Raw genomic sequence first — 20,447 nt, forward strand, 5'->3', positions numbered from 1 at the left:
CTTTCCCATAGAGGAACTATGGGAAAAACTGGGGTGCAGCAAGCAGTAGCCCCCTTTTCAACATCTGCAGGGCAGAGAGGCACGTTAATGACTATCACATCATGGCACACATCCTTCAAACTCAGTTAAACGTGAATAAATTGGAGAGATATTTCGGCTGAAGAGATCATGTACACAAGTACGGACAAAAACGAGATCCTGTGTTGCCTATAATTTTGGTTAAATATGAATATTGACTGACGGTTGCAATAAAATTATGATGTTGGCTAAAATGTTTATAGGTTTTATTAAGAAAAACTTTCAGTGGTGTGAAATGTGCAATAACTAGTTAATAGGTGAATGAAAAAAACACTGAAACAATCCTGGGATTCCTATCGCCAACTACAGAGAGATAATAATCTTTTATGTGGGACCTGCAGAAATCTAAGGCAAAAGCATGCTCAGTCACTTTGTAGGGCTGCAGAAATCTTCCTTTGGAAATAGGTTTACAGAGGTTGCCCTCTGTTGGTGATCATGAATCTTGCATATCATCTGCAGAGAGGCTCACAAACAGCACTCTCAGCTGAACAGTCTGACTATCCTGGTTACACATTTTGTCCAGGCTACAGGTCCCATACATTGATTTCATAGACAGATCAACAAAACTGTCTGAAAAGCCTAACCCTAACCCAAGGACTGAACTGGACCTCAGTGTTAGGAAATCTTCATTTTCCTGAAGTAAATTTGGAAACAATTTAACTGAAAATGCTACGTATCCTTGGACACTGCAATTGATCCATTCATTACGTTAAGCAACAAAATCCAATTAAGTAATCACATTACTTAACATGGTTATCAACGCAGTACCTTCGGGTTTATGTTCCATTTAATGAATTTGTCCCTGATCTGCTTGGTAAAGAAATGCATTGCTGTGCACGTGTTTACGTTTGGCACTGTCTGGCATTGCTTGTGCTGTTTCTGATTCCCAGACCAGGATAAATATCCTGAGCTACCACAAGCTCCCTATGTGCATTTGTATTGGCCTATACTTTAATATGTACAGTTGTATCTTCCAGTGTGTAAAAGGTAACCCACATTTAATTTTCTAACTGTGAATGTACAGTATGCTGTGTGCAGGTCTACAACACATGCCTGCATTTTGGAGACTCGTCGTGGTGTCATATGATTATTCCTGTATTATTTATTTTGCATCTGTTACCTAATTTAGTGCAGACTTTGGCCTATCAGACATATTTACATGCCATGTTGTGTCTCTCAGGAGGTCCCCCATGAATCTTTGCAGCACTGATGTTGGCTCCTTCTAGAACAAACTGATATCATTTGCACTCTGTCTCACTGCACCAATGTGTTCTTCCGCGCAGTACCATTCATAATCGGTTTATGTTTCTGGTAAACCTTAAAACTCACCATTAGTAAGCAGTACTTAGAGCATGTATCGTATGAATGCTTATTTGACTAATATGTCGTTTATTACGATTTGACACATGTGTTTCTTTGTAATGGCGATGTGCGGATCTAGTTTCTCTTAAAAATGAGTTCCACCCATTTCGCCATTTTATGTCTCAGAGCGGCTTTGTTGTGAAGCTAAAACCAGCTTGAAGCCATTAGCAACACCGCAGTTTATGTTAATTTAAAGTTAGGCACTGTATAGATGTTTAGTCGAATAATTATTACCCGGCTTTATACGGACTACCGCGAGAATCTTCATTAAGCGCTGTACGAGGCACGGGCAATCAAAGATTAGGTTAGCTACTTAGCTTTCTTGGCAACGTGTTTGCTGGCCGCAATCGTCAAAGACGACCGCTCGTCTTTCACTTTTTTTCTGACTCTGTTATCGACCAGAAGACACATTGACGACCACCGTGCAAGACACGAAGACTGGGGAGATGGCGACCTCGGTGGGAAACGTGGCTGACAGCACAGGTTGGTTGCTTCTTTTATTTAATTTAAGATGGAAATGAACGAAAGCTAACGCTGCGAAGACGACCCCATCTCGGGTTAACGGCTCGCGTTAGCATAGATGCTAGCGAGCAGGTGGCTTGCAACTGGCTAACGTTAATCAAAATGACAAGTTTAGCATTGCTAATAAGTGTTATAGGCTAACAGCAATGCAGTATTGTGCGCCACATAACTGGATGTGTTGCCACTGGCAACAAAGGCCCAGTTAATGCCTCCCCTGTCATGTTATTGACTTAGCCTCTAGCTAATGGTTAGCTAGCAATGTTAGCATTATGAATAGCAATTCGTTTGGTACAATGGCCTCCCCCCAATTTTTTAGATATGTTACGCGTGTCAATTTTACGACTACGAGCAAGTGTTCAAACATGAGCCTGCATGAGGTCAAACTATGGACCATCCAACAATCGGTAAAGGGGTTTGCTTAAAATCATTCATAGCTAACAGCTAGCTAGCAAAGTTAGCTAACGTGTAGCCAGATCGACTTGAAGATACCGGTGTACTTGACTATTCATAGCGTGATCAGAGAAAATGGCGTCCTTTGTTTAAACATTACTACCTGTAATTCAACCATACATAGATAATTGCAGGTAACGGCTATACACCATTGCTCTTCGTGACTAGTGACACTTCCGTGGTCTGCTGTAAAAACTGGCCGTGCAGACATCGCTGCTTTGCGCAGATACTCAAGGTTAAAGATTGCTCGTTTTCCTGCTGAATCTGCTTTTCGAGCTTATCCACAACGTGATCAGTGAGATTGATACCGGATTGTGCCCATTAAAGGAATTTCCCTCAGAGTGTTAATACCCTGCATTATGACTGGATGCTGCGTGTTATGTAATTGAAAGGTCCAACCTCTCTACATTATGACGTAATAGTAGTAGGCAGGTGAGCCGGGTCTCGTGCTGTGTGCTCTGGGGTTTTTGGCACCACTGTGCAGGAGGGTGTAGATCCGCTCATGTCAGATAGAAAGTCCCCAATCAATTAGACCTCCACCCTGATGCATACATATCCCCATGCATAATGTATCTGCAGCTTCTTGTAGCCACACCTGGAATAAAATGACCTCAGTTGAAACTGTAGGTCAATTTAGAAATTGGCAATTTCATCTTTTAATCAAATATGAATGATGTGTGAAAGAGTAGCAAATATCATAACAGTGAATTTAGGAATGAGTAAACATGCTGTACAAGAGAAAATGGCTAATGATAATTTGTACACTAGATAAGAACAAGATGATTATTAACAGCCCCAGTTAAGTGCCAATTTATGGCATTATACTGTATAGTATAAACGTGACTGTACTGTCGAGTGTTTGATTCAACCTTTAAAATGTGAAATCCAAACTGTTGCCAGAAATTATGAATTTCTGTCAGTGTATTGTCCCCCTCCCTGTTTTTTTTGTTTTGTTTTTTCATCTCATGCATTATTTTTGTTTGCAAATTTTGCACTACTTTTTGTTACCTTGTAGGTGGAAACTCTGGTTTGCATTTATTTTACCTAGTATCTCACTGAAATTGTTATAATAATATTATAGTGTGTGGTCTGTGGAGCACACTGCAGCTCTTCAGAACCCAATTTATTCAGCCTTAACAAAGGTTTTTCAGCGAATCAGTCTTCTTTAAAATTCTTCTCACACTGAAATATTGACAAATAAAGCACAACGAAGCATGTTGGTGTATGCAGTTCTTGTCTTTAAGGTAACTGCAGTCATTTTTTGCGGGTTTACTGCAAAGAGAAATGGATTAATAGGATAATTGAAATCTGAATGTAAAAATCCCAAACATTTGTCTTTATGGCAGCATTTGATCTCAACGTTATTTATTTTGCCCATTATGAATTCAGATTGTTAACCATTATTTGTCATTGACAGCATTTGCATCATCTTTCTTTTGTGTTCATTTGTCTGCTTTAATTTCTTCCATAACCTCTAACATGTTGTTTCCCCCCCCACCCCCCACCCCCCTTGGGCTGTGTTGGTGCTCCAGAACCAACAAAACATATGCTTTCCTTCCAAGGGTTGGCTGAACTGGCGCACCGAGAGTATCAGTCAGGGGACTTTGAGGCAGCTGAGCGCCACTGCATGCAGCTGTGGAGACAGGAGCCTGATAACACAGGCGTGCTACTGCTCCTGTCCTCCATCCATTTCCAGTGCCGAAGACTCGACAGGTGAGGTGTGGGGGGAAAGTTGAGTCAACGCACACTAAACATGTGGTGTGGAAGTATAATAGGTCCTTGGTGGCTTTCAGTGCTCACAGCTGGACTGGGGATTCAAATGCAACAACTGAGCCGTCTTCTGGAAAGCCTGTTGCTTGGTTTAAAAATGGTCTCTTTCACATGTGATTCTAACACTTTTGGTGGTAGCCATACCCTTGCTTTGCAGGTGCCACGGTGAAGGTTTTTCAGTCTTGGGAGTTACAGGTTTAAATATTTGATCTTGTTTACTCTTCTGTTCTTTCGATGCACCCAATTGTCAAATTGTCATAGTGCTGTCAAATAAAGCACTATAAAGAATCCTGAATACAGATGCTGAAATAGCATCTGTCAGAGCGCGTGACAGTCAAAGCCAAATATTGTGCACATTGTTGGTCGTAGATACAAACTTAACATATACATTTGCAGTATAATGCAAGTATAGTAATTGCTTTGCATGATGGACACAATGATGGATTCTGTAGATTTGCAAATTGATGAAATGTGTGTTGTACTGCATGACATTTATTAATATTTTTTCAACCTTTTAAAGAATATTTATCTTGATGTACCCATATGCCCTAAAACAATCTTCTCTTTTTTTCACCACTTGCACCTTGCTGCAAGCTCTACACAATGCACTCTCTGCAGGATTTTGACCTTTTTACACCTACTCTGGCCCTACAGGTCTGCTCACTTCAGCACCCTGGCCATCAAACAGAACCCAATGTTGGCTGAGGCCTATTCCAACCTGGGGAACGTGTACAAGGAGCGTGGGCAACTGCAGGAAGCCATAGAACATTACCGCCACGCTCTGAGACTGAAGCCAGATTTTATTGATGGATACATCAACTTGGCAGCAGCTCTTGTGGCAGCAGGGGACATGGAGGGAGCAGTGCAAGCTTACGTATCTGCATTACAATATAACCCTGTAAGTGACATGTCATATGTTGAAATCTGTAGAGCAACTTAACACCTGGCTGAAAAGCAGTGTTTTACTGCCCTCTCTGTTTGGAAGTCTCAAACTGATTTAACCTCTAAACACAAAATTGACAGCAGACTCTTGTTAATAAGGCATATTTGCTAACATATTTAGAGTCACCTAACTGATCTGCAATTTATTGTAGAATTAAAATGTTTTTCTTTCTCCTCAGGATCTTTATTGTGTACGTAGTGACTTGGGCAACTTGCTTAAAGCCCTTGGACGTTTGGAAGAGGCTAAGGTATGTTACAGCGGGTTGGAATTTATATAGATGTGTTTGTATTTTTGTGGGTTTTTTTTTTTTTTTTTCTTCTTTTTTTCTTGTTCATAAATTTGTTTGTAGTGCCCCCCCTCCACAAAGGCCATAGATGTTTTTCCTTTTTTCCCTTTTCACATTTTGAAGCCAATTTGAGTCCTTTCCCTTCAACCCTTGGCCAAGTGAAAGACAGGAAATGGTAGCTTTTTCTAATTTTTCAGTTGCAGTGAGCCTATTTTCCCTAACTTAATAAAAATATTGAAAGTACTGCACTGTAATGACTTTCCTTTATTTTTCTTTTCAATCATAGTACACAGATCTTCTGTTGATTACTTTTTAGACAGCTTCATATATTTTGTTTTTCAGTATAGGACACTTATTACATTATCCTCTCTCTGTATCTCTCTCAGTCCCAATGTCCTTTGCTTTTACTCCGACCTTTTACCAGAGGTCAGCCCTCCCCCCCCCTTTCAGGAAGAAAGGCTGGAGTTTTAAAATTGAAACAGTTGATCCGAATTGTCATTTTTGAACCTTGGCCCATGCATTTTCATACAGTTGACTTTTGGAGGGAAAATGCTGGCTCGGTCTTTGAAGAATATATGAACTGATGAGAAGCTAGTTTATCATTGAAGTGCAAAAGATAAGATGGTTTTTAATCAAACTACTATACTCCGATATTGGTTATCAAGTGCCCAATGACAAGCCTTTGGTCTCACTTTGCTACCAGCACAGTTGCTGCCGGGCTTTTAATCGTCCATTTGTCATTTTAAACCTTCTTTGTATTACAGGGGGCTCCCTGGGTTGGGTCAAATCTGGCAATGTGGAGTTGTTCCACTGGTTACAGGCCATCTTATTTCGTGCTTGAGGGGGGGTAAAGGAGTGGGGAGGAGCATCAGGGAGTCACAAGCTCCCCTTGCTCTGTCGCTCCACCCCCTGCGCGCTTGCGAAGGATTGGTGGAGTGTGCGCGCTCAGAGCTGTCTTCCTGACCCTTCAGCTATGCCCAGTCGGTGCTCAAGCTCACCTCAACTGTGCATTCAATTTTATTTTGACTATGGATGTAATGAAAAGTGTATACAGCTGGTTATCTCCTCTGATATTCACTGCCATTAAAAAGGCGTGTTTTTAAATGTGTGGGTCTAAAGAGGGCTGGTTCTCAAGTGCCATAAAATGGTCCAAGTGGTGTCAGGCAGACGGCTCACATTCTCTACTCCACCACCTGCGTCAGATGCTGGGTTAGAAAGTCAGAAACACGCGCAGCAACAGCGATGACGTCTTTTATTTCAGAGCTGTGGAGGCTTCTAGCTACAAATAATTACACCACAGACTTTTCTCCCTACCCATTGGCCAGGATTCAAGAAAGCAAGCCAGGATAAAGAAATCCGTTCAAAACAAATGCGAAAAGAATAAAAGAAAAGCAATGATTAATACTTCTTCCCTTGTCCTTCAAATATGTAATAATTTTCCCAAAGAAATGGGATCAGTTCATTTGGGCAAGATCAAGCCAGTAACTGCCCTCCTGTAGTTTGATCTGAAAACTGAATTGATTGACAGCTGGAAGCCTGAGTAGAGTTTGCTGACAAACTGAATAAATCAAAGCCTTTCTTCCCTCCCAGTTACCCTTAAAGCATTTCTTTTGTTTTCTTTGAAATGAAACATTCATTGCATGAATGAAAACCAAGAATAGTTTGTTTTTTATGTTGTGATTTCGAAAGAACTTGTTTTATTTCCATATTAAAAAAAGAATGTATTGTTTGAAAACTTTTACTAACGATCTTGTTTTCTGATTTTGTCTCTTTTGGTTTTTCCACAACTGATATTGTTATTTAGAAGGTTTCAGGTGGGTGACACTATTCCTGCGTAGGTGCCTGGCGGAAAGGAACACTAGGGCAGCCTCAGTCCTCTCCTCTTCTTCCAGCCAGCTGCGGCCACCACTCTGACAAAGTCCAAAAATATGGTAACGGGTTTGTAACTGCCAACAAAAGAAAAACCACCTCACTTCATGCTTGAGCTCCTTTGTCTTGTGGCTTCCTTTGAAGACCAAAAGAAAAAAAAGTAACTAAACAAATTACAGCAAGCATTTCTTAAAATATGCTATACTAATTACCCAGTTCTGTATTAAATAAAAAGAAACTTGGATTTGGAAGCAATAATCGTGAAAATCAAGTAAGAACCCTCTAACTCTTACATGTTGTTTATTTTTCCTATTTTGTTTTGTTTTTCCTTCTTTATTTGGAGTTGCAGCGTTCTGATGATGCAGATATTGCGCTGTGAGTCTGCAGTAGCGCAGGGGCTGCGCAGCGATACCCTCCAAGCAACCAAAATGGCGGAAAGCGCAAGCATGCGAATCCCAACCCCTCACTCCCTTTGGCCTGTTGGTTACGGACCTCTCCCCTCTCACAACCAGCCTCGCTCCCAAAAGCGCCCAAATCTCCGACACAATTGGCTTTTGAAAAACACTTCACATGTGCCATAGGTTCCCTTTACCAGTTCACCGCCATGTGGCTATTTACTTTTAAATGCCCTTAACATCACAGTGTAGCCACTGGTTGATCTGCAAGTCCCCCACAATGACCCCTTATGCTCAAATTTCTGATGGGTGCTGAGTGTGTGCCAGTCTGGTGTGGCAGATGTTCTGCCAGGGGTTGCTGGTCTGCAGCTGCCTCACCCGGCCAACAGGCGCAGCAGCGAAGTAACGACCTTTGCCAGGGGCATGGTCACGCAAGCGGCATTATATGGTGCATTGTGGTGGTGGCAACAGACACACACCATGCGCTTGCGTTTGTTGCGCATGCATTACAGGGACCATCACTTGCATGAAATGTCCAGCATCCTAGGTTGTGAGCTATCACGCCCACATAAAATACACAGCATTCATGCTGACATTTGTGATTTCTTTAGATCTTACTGTTAAATTAGCTACTGGGGTTATAACTGATCAGTGTTTATTTTATTAGAGGGAAGTAGACTTTACCTGATGTGGGGACCACTACATTTGGTGAGAATGTGGACATAACTGAAGGATGAGGGCCATCGTGTGGGTGTTGGTTGGATCCGCGCAGCGTAGGAAAAAGCAATGCAGCTTAGCGCGGCAGACTTGTGCGCACACGAGCCCATGCTGTAGACTCACTTTTTGCCATGTTGGAGAATAGTCACTAATTTTGCTTTCTCTGCCCTTTTTGTTTTTTCTTGCTTTTATTCTCAATCTTCTATTTGTTTTTATTTTACAATCCCCTTCCCTCTCTTCTACATACTATACCTCTCCCATTCTACCTCTTCTCCTCCTTTCCTGTGGTTTTTCATTGTAAACCCATTAAAGGCTTGTTACCTGAAAGCCATTGAGACTCAGCCCAACTTTGCAGTGGCTTGGAGCAACCTGGGCTGTGTGTTCAATGCCCAGGGAGAGATTTGGCTTGCCATCCACCATTTTGAGAAGGTCAGTTGCATGATTTTCTATTTTTTTTGTAACACTTTTCAATCATACTACTTTCTGCCTTGGTATATTCTTGTGTTGTCCTATCATTTTTAAGCATGGTTTCAATTTTTAGGCAGTGACCCTGGACCCAAATTTCCTTGATGCATACATCAATTTAGGAAATGTTTTGAAGGAAGCTCGCATCTTTGACAGGTGAGTCCAAATCTTAACATAATAGACGGTATGAATACATTCTGTCTAGACTAGACTTTGCCTTTTAAAGTGCCACCCTACCACACCCTGTGTGGAATTTCAAAAGACTTAAGAACTTTGTCAATTTCATTGTCTTCTCGTCTGTGTCGATCTTGTAGCTGTGTGTTTGTATGCCATTATTTAGGCAGGGCACATTTGCTGCACCTACAGAACCACCATCATTATCAAGGCTATAAACAAAACCCCCAAAAGAGTGGTTTTAATTCCAGCTTCCTCATCTTATGTTTCCAGAGCTGTGGCTGGATACCTAAGAGCCCTGAGTCTTAGCCCAAACCATGCGGTTGTCCATGGAAACCTGGCCTGTGTCTACTACGAGCAAGGCCTCATTGACTTGGCTATTGACACCTACCGTCGTGCTATTGAACTGCAGCCCCACTTCCCCGATGCCTACTGCAATTTGGCAAATGCCCTCAAGGAGAAAGGCAATGTAAGGCAAACTTGTGTATGTCCCTTGCGTAGATCTTAAATACCAAAATCTTGAATGTGTGGTCTATTGAAGTTGGTAAGCATTTACTGAATGTAACTTACAGTGCCACTGTCTTTCCTAGGTGTCTGAAGCAGAAGAATGCTACAACACAGCCTTGCGCTTGTGTCCAACCCATGCAGACTCTCTCAACAACTTGGCCAATATCAAGCGTGAGCAGGGCAACATTGAAGAGGCTGTTCAGCTCTATAGGAAAGCACTGGAGGTGAGTTAGGACTTCACTTTTTATGTTCTTCCTGGTATGAATACGAACTTTTAACAAGACCATCATAGTCGTGCTGCGTGATCTTTTTAGTAATCTCTTTTGTTTTTCATCAGGTCTTCCCAGAGTTTGCAGCAGCTCACTCCAACCTGGCCAGTGTCCTGCAGCAGCAGGGAAAACTCCAGGAGGCCCTCATGCACTACAAGGAGGCCATTAGGTTTGTAAATCTATGCTACAGGTGCCTGCTGATTTAGTTTGAGCTAATGTAGCCGTGTTGTACACCTGGTGGTTTTCTTTTTAATTTTTTTTTTGCATGCTTTTCTAAAGTAAATGGTCATAAATCAACCAACAATAGGCAGTCTTGTTTTTTTTTACTGGACATAACGCAGTAGAGTAATGTTGTTATACAAATGTTAAAAAAAAGATTTTCCTATTTCATTTTAGAATCAGCCCCACATTCGCTGATGCCTACTCAAACATGGGCAATACACTGAAGGAAATGCAAGATGTACAGGGAGCGCTGCAGTGCTACACCCGTGCCATCCAGATCAACCCTGCCTTTGCTGACGCTCACAGCAATTTAGCCTCGATCCACAAGGTAAGAATGATTCTTAATCTTATTTTGGCTATTCCCTTATTTCTAGCAGTCATGATGACTGTGTCAAAGTATTGTATCACATCACTGAAGGGCTTTACCTGGAATCGGTCAATAACATTGTACTGACTAATGTTTCCATGCTTGTTAATGTATATTTTGGATGTCATGTATTCCTTTATCAGGGAACTGATTATTGACTTCTGACAGGGATTGCATCATTGCATTATAACTATCTTCAAATGACAGACAGTGCAGATAATGCATACACATAGTTAGATGTTATTGCCATTGTTGTGCTAGTAATTCCATGCGTTTAGATTTTTTTATTTAAATGTTTCTCTTCTCCATTAGGATTCTGGAAACATCCCAGAAGCCATTGCATCTTACCGCACAGCCTTGAAACTCAAGCCAGACTTCCCAGATGCTTACTGCAACTTGGCACATTGCCTGCAGGTTCTTATATACTCAGATATTTTTTTCAAATATTTACAGTACATGCAATAGTTGTTTTGTAATTTGATCCTGTATTTTCTAACTTGTCTAATTTGTGTCATTGTTTCAGATTGTGTGTGACTGGACAGATTATGACGAGCGGATGAAGAAGCTTGTGAGCATTGTGGCTGACCAGCTGGATAAGAACCGCTTACCTTCCGTGCACCCACACCACAGCATGCTGTATCCACTCTCTCACGGCTTCCGTAAGGCCATTGCTGAGCGTCACGGAAACCTTTGCCTGGACAAGGTACACGCACTAATCAAAGCAAGTAACCTTTCATTCATTTTTGGGGGGCGGGGTGAAAGGTGGCTGGTGATGGCAGTGGCTGTCTGCAGGGATGTGGGGAAGGTAAGGGATGGGAGAGGTACTGGATATATTTTAGTTAATAGGAAAAGGGTGAAAGCTGGCAGTGGATGGGTTGCTTGCATGGATGAGGGTACGGTACAAGGTTGGACATGATTTTAGATGAATGACCGGTTGTTGTTCATGGTTCAGTGTTAGTGCACCATTGCTTCAATATGTTTGCGTATCTCAGTCAAACTAGATTTGGCTGTGGGTGTATTCTTACAAGACTGCTCGTTCCACAGATCAATGCACTGCACAAACCTGCTTATGAGCATCCAAAGGATCTGAAGGCCAGTGGTGGACGTCTGCGTGTTGGCTACGTCAGCTCTGACTTTGGCAACCACCCAACTTCCCACCTGATGCAGTCCATTCCTGGAATGCACAATTCTGAGAAATTTGAGGTAGGAGATATTAATTTGTAATATTAATTCTAGAAGTTAGACATGACCTGTTACAATGGTTGGTCTTGCCAATAAATTATAAAAGGGGTTGACTGAAATGATTGATAAATTGTGTATGTGTACAGTATACATACATATTAACAGAAAGGTTTTTTCCCCCTAGGTGTTCTGCTATGCACTCAGCCCTGATGATAGTACCAACTTCCGTGTGAAAGTGGTAGCAGAGGCTCATCATTTCACAGACCTCTCACAGGTAACTGCTGCGACCTGAAGTTGCATCATCATTATTTATAAATTTACTTGTGATGTGAACTTTTAATTGACTGGTCACTTGAGATTATCCCCATTTTTACTAAACCCGATACCTCTATGCTGCAGATTCCTTGCAATGGCAAGGCAGCTGATCGTATCCACCAGGATGGAATCCACATCCTGGTCAACATGAACGGATACACCAAGGGAGCCCGAAATGAGCTGTTTGCCCTCCGCCCTGCCCCCATTCAGGTGAGTGGTACACATAATTTTTGACTGACACTGAGTATCCTGTGTAAATGAGCTGTTTCACAGTCATATTAATCTTATACCCGTTCATATGAGTATACTAAGAACTGTTGGCATTGAAGAATGCACAAATTATTTTTTGATTCTACCTGGTCAACAGACTATGTGGCTGGGTTACCCTGGAACCAGCGGAGCTCCTTTCATGGACTACATCGTCTCTGACAAAGAGACGTCACCTATTGAAGTAGCTGAGCAGTATTCTGAGAAACTAGCCTACATGCCCCATACTTTCTTCATTGGAGACCATGCCAACATGTTCCCTCACCTCAAGGTTTGTCCGTCCTCACATGGCTATGTTTCTGTAAGCTGAGTGTCCTATTTAAAAAAATAAATAAATAAATAAAGAAACAGAAAGCAAGGTAAGAAATTATAATCAAAGTAACATTTGTTTTTTCTTTTTGACCCACAGAAAAAGGCAGTGATTGATTTCAAGTCGAATGGACACATCTTTGACAACCGTATTGTTCTCAATGGTATTGATCTGAAGGCCTTTTTGGACAGTCTGCCAGATGTGAAGGTGATCAAGGTGAGATAAGAGAATTTCCTGGACTACGAAGAAGCATTTAGTCTCGTTTAGTGTGAGCTGAGCACTATACTCAATTTTTGGAATGTCTGTCCTTGGCTAATGAAAAATGTTAGACTGAATCTACTGATTCAGATACGATTTCTTATGATAAAATCATTATAATATGAACCAAACTGTCAAAAATATATCATTCAATGATTTGACATTGAACTGTGTTCAAGCATTTAAGTGGAATCCATTCTCTGTGGCTAGATGAAGTGTGACAACAACCAGGAAGCTGCCGGGGACACAAATGGAGCTCTGTCCATGCCCGTAATCCCCATGAACACAGCAGCTGAGGCCATCATCAACATGATCAACCAAGGCCAAATCCAGGTCACAATCAATGGCTTCACTGTCAGCAATGGCCTGGCCACCACACAGGTATGTCTAACTTGGACACACTTGTCCATGTACATGGGATGTACTGTGTATTTCTACAAATGTAGAACTAGGCGAGAGCAGCAGTTTAACTTGGCTTGCTGCCTTTCCAGATCTTTACAGCAGATGAGGTTGTAGTCTCTGGGACTGTGTCCTTGCAGGTACAGTGTCTTCATTGAAAGTAAGGTGGAAGCACTGAACTGTTGGTGACGGGAATGGGGGCACTATGGAGGGGCTATAAAATTGTTACTTTAGTATTTATAGAATATTTATCACCAGTATGCTCAGTACTATCAGGTAATTCAGTCACAACAGAAGCATTGAGGCCACTCCACCTCTAAGCAACTCTGTTTCGTGTGTCGTCTCCCATCTTAGATCAATAACAAAGCAGCCACTGGGGAGGAGGTGCCACGCACAATTGTTGTGACAACCCGCTCCCAGTATGGCCTCCCCGAGGACTCCATCGTCTACTGCAACTTCAACCAGCTCTACAAGATTGATCCCCCTACTCTTCAGATGTGGGCCAATGTAAGTCAGACAGACGTGGTCATAACACCTGATTTGAGTGTTCCTTCAACTCTGCACGCTGTTCTAACTCTCCCCTCTCTTCTCTGCAGATCTTGAAGCGTGTGCCCAACAGTGTACTGTGGCTTCTTCGTTTCCCAGCTGTTGGCGAGCCCAACATCCAGCAGTACGCTCAGAACATGGGTCTGCCTGGCTCTCGCATCATCTTCTCTCCTGTGGCGCCCAAGGAGGAGCATGTGAGAAGGGGCCAGCTAGCTGATGTGTGCCTCGACACTCCTCTGTGTAATGGTCACACCACAGGCATGGATGTTCTCTGGGCTGGAACCCCCATGGTCACCATGCCAGGTTAGGATGCGAGTCGACTTAACTAAAATAGGATCATTTTACAAGTTAAAATTTGTCTGATATAATTGGTATCTGTACAACACATTTCAAATTTAGACTGCTTTTTAATTGTAAAACCCCTTTGTAAAGGTGAAACCCTTGCCTCCCGAGTGGCTGCCTCACAACTCAACTGTCTGGGCTGCCCAGAGCTGATAGCCCACAGTCGCCAGGACTATGAAGACATAGCGGTCAAACTGGGCTCTGACATGGAATAGTAAGTTGACTTTGATCTGATTTCTTTTGAAAAACGTTATTGTTGTTAAACTGTGACCTCTGACCTTTTGTCCATGTCTGCTTCAGCCTAAAGATGGTCCGAGCACGTGTTTGGAAGCAGCGAATCTGCAGCCCTCTTTTCAACACCAAGCTGTACACAACTGACCTGGAGAAGCTCTATCTGCAGATGTGGGAGCACCATAGCAAAGGCAACAAGCCAGAACCCCTGGTCCAGCAAGTAGAGACCAGTGAGACTGCCTGAACTGGAAGCACGCTGATTTCTTTACACTTAAATCCCAACCGTGTCCAGCCCTCCCTCGTCATCTTTTTTTTTGTTTTTAAACCGTCAACACCCTTGCTTGGAATGGTCAGTTTCCGGTCCAGCCCTCACCCTGAATGATTGTCCCCGTCTCTCTCATTTACTATTAATGGGACTCTTAATTTGTGAAGGAGCCTACCGTTGTACACACTTGTCCCTCATCACATTCGTTGTTGCATCACACATCTGCGTTTCCTGAGCCAGATAGCGCCCGAGACTTTGAGGCATGTCATCTGAGACTCTTGTCCTAAAACACGGTATATTTGGTGAGCATGAGAGGATTGTGAATGCCCTGCTTACCCCTTCAGTACTTGGATCAGTGGATATTTTTTTTTTTTTCGTCCTGTCCGTGTGCATACAGGGCAAATTGCAACTTGTGGAGACAGTGCCCAGCCGTCGTTACTTGTTGATCTATTTATAAATGGATTAAGAGTGTTGTGTGTTTTAAAAGGACAAAGTTGCACCATAAAAATTGTAACTCTGACTTAAGTTTCATCAGCTTGAACATGCAATTGTAAGACATAGGTTGCAACTGCTCTTTAGTTTGTCTTAAGCTGTTATTAAATTACTGCAATGAGTAGATGTGCAAGTTTTGAGGAATGTGGTCTAGATGAAAACTTGTTCCCCTCACCAAATGCCAACTTTTACTAATTTTGTTGTCAATCAAGGAATATGTTCAGTAGCTTGCTGTCCCGTGTGATGTCACACTATGCTTGTAAAAATGATTGGACAAAGCTGGACAAAAGAGCTTCAATTAAATGAAAAGGGCCTAAATTGCAGTTTAAATGTCAGAGCTGTTAACAAATTGATCTTGTTTTTTAATCACTCAAACCAGGAACGGCCTAGGTAAGTATTTTCTAAGCAGTTTTTCTTTTTGTATTGTCTGTTAACTGTATGCTGTCAATGATGCTACAAGGCTCTAAGTATAATAAAAAATGAAGAGATGGCAAAACTCTGTACTGTCCTTTGCACTCACTTGATTCAGTTGTTGGTAGAAACAATAAAAAGTTAAACTCAGAGCCTTTGTTGTCTGCATTATTTTTAATGTGTGGCTGTAGTCTTGAATGACTTGCACATGCAGATGTTATTCCAGTAGATGTTACTATTTTTTATCCACAGACTGTATGGTTTTTATTTATATTCAACTGCTGTGTTTCTTTACTGTTAAACATATTGGTGAAAAGACCACTGAAGGAGCATGCACCCTTATCTTTTACTGGAGTAAAGTAGGAATTTCACCAAGATTAAAGCTCTTGTGTATAAAAGTAGCAAAGTCAACAAAAGCTCAGATGTTCGTTCTGGGAAAAGACTTCAGTGTTGAGACACTTCAGTGTAGCCAACTAGACGAGCCTATATTAGCCATAATACTGTTTCAAAGACAACAGTATGTCATGTTCTTATCAATTATTCATTGTGGGAGCTTCCTCCACCAATTCAAAGATATGCAGGTTAATTGTTGACTCTAAATTGCCCGTAGGTGAGAGTCTGAGCATGAGTGGTTAGTCCAGGGTGACCCCGCCCCTCGAAGTCAGCTGATTGGCTCCAGCTCCGCCGCGACCCTGTAGGAAGTCTAGACAATGGATGATTTGATTGGACAAAATGTCACGTGACATTCAAAGCCCGCCCTGATTGGTCGAATATTCTGTGACAACTTCCGGCGTAATGGAGTACGAGATTTGAATTTGCTTTCGTGGAGCTCCGTCACCACCTCTATTTTCAACACCAGAAGCGCATTTGGTAATCATATCGCCACTGAAATATACATTTTTAAGCGATGTGATCAATATTCCGCCGGAGGCTCATGTAATACACATTAACTGAGAACACTGAACCGCTTTAAAACGTTAGCTTGTGTAAAAAAAACATCATGTTTGCTAGCAAGTTGCTAACGGTAACGCTAACGTCTGTAGCTACAGTAAGCTAACTTATGTGGCAGAAACTCCTGTCAGTAGAGTTGTTGTATTAACTGAAGAAATTGGGCGGTTGAATGAAAATTACTTTGTGGTTTTATTATTATGCGGCTCATAGGTTTGACGTTATTTCTGGGCTTTAAATGTTAAATGCCTGACATGCTGGTTTGTGTGTTCACAGGGCAGAGGAAACTATGAATAATGAAACCTGCAAATTATTTGATAGAGTTGCTAAAAAGATGGGATGGGCTGATGAGGGAGGACTGGACACAGCAGAAAAAAAGGTTTGTACTACACTTCGTCAGCCTGCACACAATAACAATCTTACTGGGAAAAGGTCAGTTAAGAAGCATACATTTAAATGTAGAGCTGCAGCAATTAGTTTATTATTCACTTAGTTCATTTACAGCTAATTAATCTGCAGCCATTTTGAGAGTGAGATTGTTTTAATTAATAGTCTTTGAATGTGAGGACTTGATGCTTTTATCTGTCATATATCATAGTTAACAGTTAACTACATTTTGAAATGGTATTTTCTGACATTTCATAATCAGCAGATTAATCGATACTGAAAATAATTGTTAGTTTTAGCCTTTTTTAAATGCTGTGATGATGATGATGATGTTTACATAAGTTTAAATGGAAATATGTCTGTCTTCTTTGTCTCTAGCTGGTGAGCACCATTGGTAAGAGTCGTCACGCTGCCACGAGTGGTCATGGATCTCTGCATCGATCAGCCTCTCCTGTCCAGCTTCGCCTCTCTGACAGTGAAGATGAGAAGGAGAACCAGTACTCCAAGGGCACTGATTACAGAAACAAGTCTGTGACCGATTCAAGCGATGATGACTTTGACCAATGTGAGTCGGGTGAATTGTATGAATAATACAGTGTTAAGTTGTCTGACTGAGCTTGCAAGTACATGAATTCGTTCATTTTCCCTTTTCATGTCTTAGTTCTTGTGGGAAGGGCTACACCGAAAGCTAAACCTACCTCACAGAAAAACAGGTATGGAAGTGTAGGGAATGTTTTCATGAGGAAACACCTTTCTGGTTTCCATTGTACCTCTCAACATTTTGGCCATGATTATTCTTTCTTACTTCGTGTTCTTCATCTAAACCATTTTGTGGTTCTATTTAGTTCAAATGTTCTGGCGGTGAGCTCGGACGATGAGGGCAGCTTCGAGGCGTGTAAGTGGCTTTTTTTCTGCTGGGTACAGCTGTCTGTATCTGTAAGCACTGACACTAGATGTCTCAAATTCTAACATTAGTTAGATTATAAAGAAAACATTTTTATATTGTTGATTAAGTTTTTCTCTTGCATTTCTCCATTTGGCACATTGAAGTTCTGCAACGAGTGAAAACCCCTGTTTCCAAGCCTAAAACAATATCAGAGAGTGGGAGTGAAGATAGGTGAGTATTTTTCCTCCAAATTAATTGTCACTGCCTGGAAATCTTTGAAAAACATCTGTTTTACCTGTTCCTGTTTATCCTAAAGCTACAAAAACTTCATAGTGGACGACTGCGCATCGGATGATGACTTTATTGAGACAAAATCATCCTTTAAAGGTAACTTTGAATGGCCTCATCAATACTGAGGTTCTATTATATCTCAAAGAAAAGCAACAGAGAACTGTCTGTGTATAACAGCGATGTTTTGTTTCCACCGTTTTGCAGTACCTAAAAAGAGTGATACTCCAGCAGCCCAGCATCCACCAAGGAGACCACTGTCCCGGTGTGACTCCCCAGTCTTTGTCAGTGACAGTGATGACGATGATAATATTGTGATCAAAAGCTCTTGGAGGACTCGTCACTCAAAACCTACGCCAACACCAAAGGGAAGGAAGAATAATGCTGTGCCATGTGATAAAGAGGACGGTTCTCCATCGCTGCCTTTGCCTCCCGTCCCTTCTCCTTTTTTTCTTCCTCCCCACAAAACCCCAACATCACTGGCTTTTCCCAAACGCACCTTTTCAGCACCCTCTAAGCTGGATGAGTCAGCCAGCTCTGAGGAGGAGTTCACATCCCTGCTGGAGAGACTCAAAAAGAAAAACAAGCTCACCAGCACTTCATTCTCACCTAAGAACACCCACCGTAAGCGTTTTATTTGGATTTTAGCCTACCAACAGTCTCTAGCTTTTGTTTTCATTGTAGTTGTGTGGATGGCATGTATTGTTTTCTTACTGTTTTTTTGTTGTTTACATTTAGAATCCAAGAAGGAGCCTCCGGTGTCAGTTCCTTCTGTAAGGCCTCTTACAACACAAGCTGCTAAATCATTAGGGGAAACACCTCTGCATGTAAAGACGCCAGGAAAATCCTCCATCTTGAAGCCCGCAGTCAGCCAGACAGAGCCCAGACATGGCCCCACCAGCAGGTACATCTGTTCACTATCTGTTTCATATACAGAATCTAATGTTGGACAAACCTTTCCAAAACGTTAATGTGTTTTCACTTCTAGGGTAGCGTTGTGTAAGACCCCAGGGTGCTTCTTGCAGTCATTATCAAACCCAGGCACCAGCTATGGCCGTAATTTTAAGCAGAACAGGGAAGAACTCACCAGCAAACTCTACCGACTGTACAATAGCAGCGTGTTTGCCAGTAAGGTGAGCGACTGTTTTTATATTTTTCAGAAATGTCATCTGATTTTGAATGTATGGATATTTTACATGGTTTAATTGCTTCATTGATATATAGTGTGTTTTTCTTTTTCCTTGTCTGACATGACTTCCAGCTCCCCATCGATATGTCAGTGACTTGGAATAAGAAGATGCGGAAAACAGCCGGTTACTGTATCACGGGGCAGGAGCGAGGCGGAGGGAGTCGCTATGCCCGCATCGAACTGTCAGAGAAAGTCTGTGACTCTGCAGGTGATGCTTTAGTGAGCCAACAAAGTCCCTGAATGTAAATACGCCATGTTATTAAAATTACATCTTGTCATCGCATTCTGCCTGCTCCACCCTCCCAGATCGTCTCAGGGACACACTGGTGCACGAGATGTGTCACGCTGCCACCTGGCTGATTAATGGTGTAAGGGACGGTCACGGGAGCTTCTGGCAGCTGTACGCTCGCAAGGCCACGCTGGCGCATCCTGAGCTTCCCATGGTCACCCGCTGCCACAGTTATGACATCAAGTACAAATTCCAATACCAGTGCACCCGCTGCCAGAATACGTACGTAACGATGAACCTTGTATTGATCTTTATTGTCCACCTTGCGTTTATCCACTTGTACGCTCATTTTAACGCCTTTTACTGTGGTTCTTCACAGGGTCGGGCGTCATTCCAAGTCACTGGACACACAGAGGTTCGTGTGTGCCCTCTGCACAGGACAGCTGGTCTTACTGACGCCTTCCAAGCCACGCGCTCCCACACCTTTTGCCAACTTCGTTAAAGAGAATTATGGGACGGTGCGACAGGAGCTAGCAGGACAGAGCCACGCGGAAGTGATGCGGAAACTTAGTGCAGACTTTGCCTCCAAGACCAAACTCAGTCAAAGCTGAGATCTTGACTTTGACTTTGCAGACAGCCATGGGCTGAGCTGCGTAGCCCCAGGAAACCTGTTCAAATTCTGAAATACCTCAGCTGACTAGTTTTACATTAGCAAGCATCTGTGAATATTAATATTGCATATTTTGTCCGTGTTCTATGTTATTTCTGTGTTTGTCAGTATGTGATTGTAGACTAGATATGCTGTAACTGGGAAAAACTGAGCCTCCACAGTGTTTAGATTTGGATATCCCTGGTATAGAGATCAGTTTCTTAAGGAGTTGGCATTTCACAGTACTTGGATACCATTAGATTCATATATTTATATATTTTTTTTTATATTTGACTAAACTTAAATAAAGTTTCAACATGTGAAAACATTAGATGGATCTTTATGTGTAGATATCTGTGTGCGAGCAGCTAAACCCTATGTAACAAGAAAACACATGTTTCTCATATTTATGACATTTAATTTTGGTTACTTCAGTTCAGTTATGATCTGCAAGGAA

The 20,447-nt window shown here is 42.0% G+C and overlaps 2 protein-coding genes across 5 annotated transcripts; both read left to right on the forward strand.

Annotated features, from left to right (window-relative positions):
- The first annotated feature begins 1,577 nt into the window (after positions 1–1,577).
- On the forward strand, positions 1,578–15,564 carry LOC139207692 (UDP-N-acetylglucosamine--peptide N-acetylglucosaminyltransferase 110 kDa subunit). 4 transcript variants are annotated; one of them, XM_070837432.1, is made up of 22 exons: positions 1,578–1,923; positions 3,945–4,125; positions 4,837–5,080; positions 5,304–5,372; positions 8,705–8,821; positions 8,934–9,013; positions 9,305–9,500; positions 9,622–9,762; positions 9,876–9,976; positions 10,204–10,357; positions 10,709–10,810; positions 10,920–11,117; positions 11,441–11,599; positions 11,763–11,852; positions 11,978–12,103; positions 12,261–12,431; positions 12,570–12,686; positions 12,939–13,109; positions 13,482–13,634; positions 13,724–13,976; positions 14,106–14,229; positions 14,316–15,564. In XM_070837432.1, the coding sequence occupies exons 1-22, from the start codon at positions 1,887–1,889 to the stop codon at positions 14,488–14,490; spliced, it is 3,159 nt and encodes a 1,052-aa protein (XP_070693533.1). In that variant the 5' UTR covers positions 1,578–1,886; the 3' UTR covers positions 14,491–15,564. The 4 variants fall into 4 exon arrangements, with proteins under 4 accessions (XP_070693533.1, XP_070693534.1, XP_070693535.1 ...); XM_070837433.1 differs by having other exon boundaries at positions 10,920–11,099; XM_070837434.1 differs by having other exon boundaries at positions 3,975–4,125; positions 10,920–11,099.
- Positions 15,565–16,651: 1,087 nt separating this feature from the next.
- gcna (germ cell nuclear acidic peptidase) lies at positions 16,652–20,279 on the forward strand. The gene is made up of 12 exons (XM_070837130.1): positions 16,652–16,741; positions 17,128–17,314; positions 17,411–17,462; positions 17,595–17,644; positions 17,800–17,866; positions 17,952–18,022; positions 18,131–18,547; positions 18,662–18,827; positions 18,912–19,056; positions 19,185–19,320; positions 19,419–19,623; positions 19,721–20,279. The coding sequence occupies exons 1-12, from the start codon at positions 16,652–16,654 to the stop codon at positions 19,950–19,952; spliced, it is 1,818 nt and encodes a 605-aa protein (XP_070693231.1). The 3' UTR covers positions 19,953–20,279.
- The last annotated feature ends 168 nt before the right edge of the window (positions 20,280–20,447 follow it).

Source organism: Pempheris klunzingeri, chromosome 9 (assembly GCF_042242105.1).
Source record: "Pempheris klunzingeri isolate RE-2024b chromosome 9, fPemKlu1.hap1, whole genome shotgun sequence".
NCBI classification, from domain to species: domain Eukaryota; kingdom Metazoa; phylum Chordata; class Actinopteri; order Acropomatiformes; family Pempheridae; genus Pempheris; species Pempheris klunzingeri.

Excerpts from the sequence above, each read along its gene's own strand:
- gcna (XM_070837130.1), top strand. The coding sequence starts at position 16,652 with ATGAATAATGAAACCTGCAAATTATTTGATAGAGTTGCTAAAAAGATG. Across the intron at positions 18,023-18,130 it reads GACAAAATCATCCTTTAAAG|TACCTAAAAAGAGTGATACT; the intron begins GTAACTTTGAAT and ends ACCGTTTTGCAG. Across the intron at positions 18,548-18,661 it reads CTCACCTAAGAACACCCACC|AATCCAAGAAGGAGCCTCCG; the intron begins GTAAGCGTTTTA and ends GTTTACATTTAG.
- LOC139207692 (XM_070837432.1), top strand. The coding sequence starts at position 1,887 with ATGGCGACCTCGGTGGGAAACGTGGCTGACAGCACAG. Across the intron at positions 10,811-10,919 it reads ACTTGGCACATTGCCTGCAG|ATTGTGTGTGACTGGACAGA; the intron begins GTTCTTATATAC and ends TCATTGTTTCAG. Across the intron at positions 14,230-14,315 it reads CTGGGCTCTGACATGGAATA|CCTAAAGATGGTCCGAGCAC; the intron begins GTAAGTTGACTT and ends TGTCTGCTTCAG.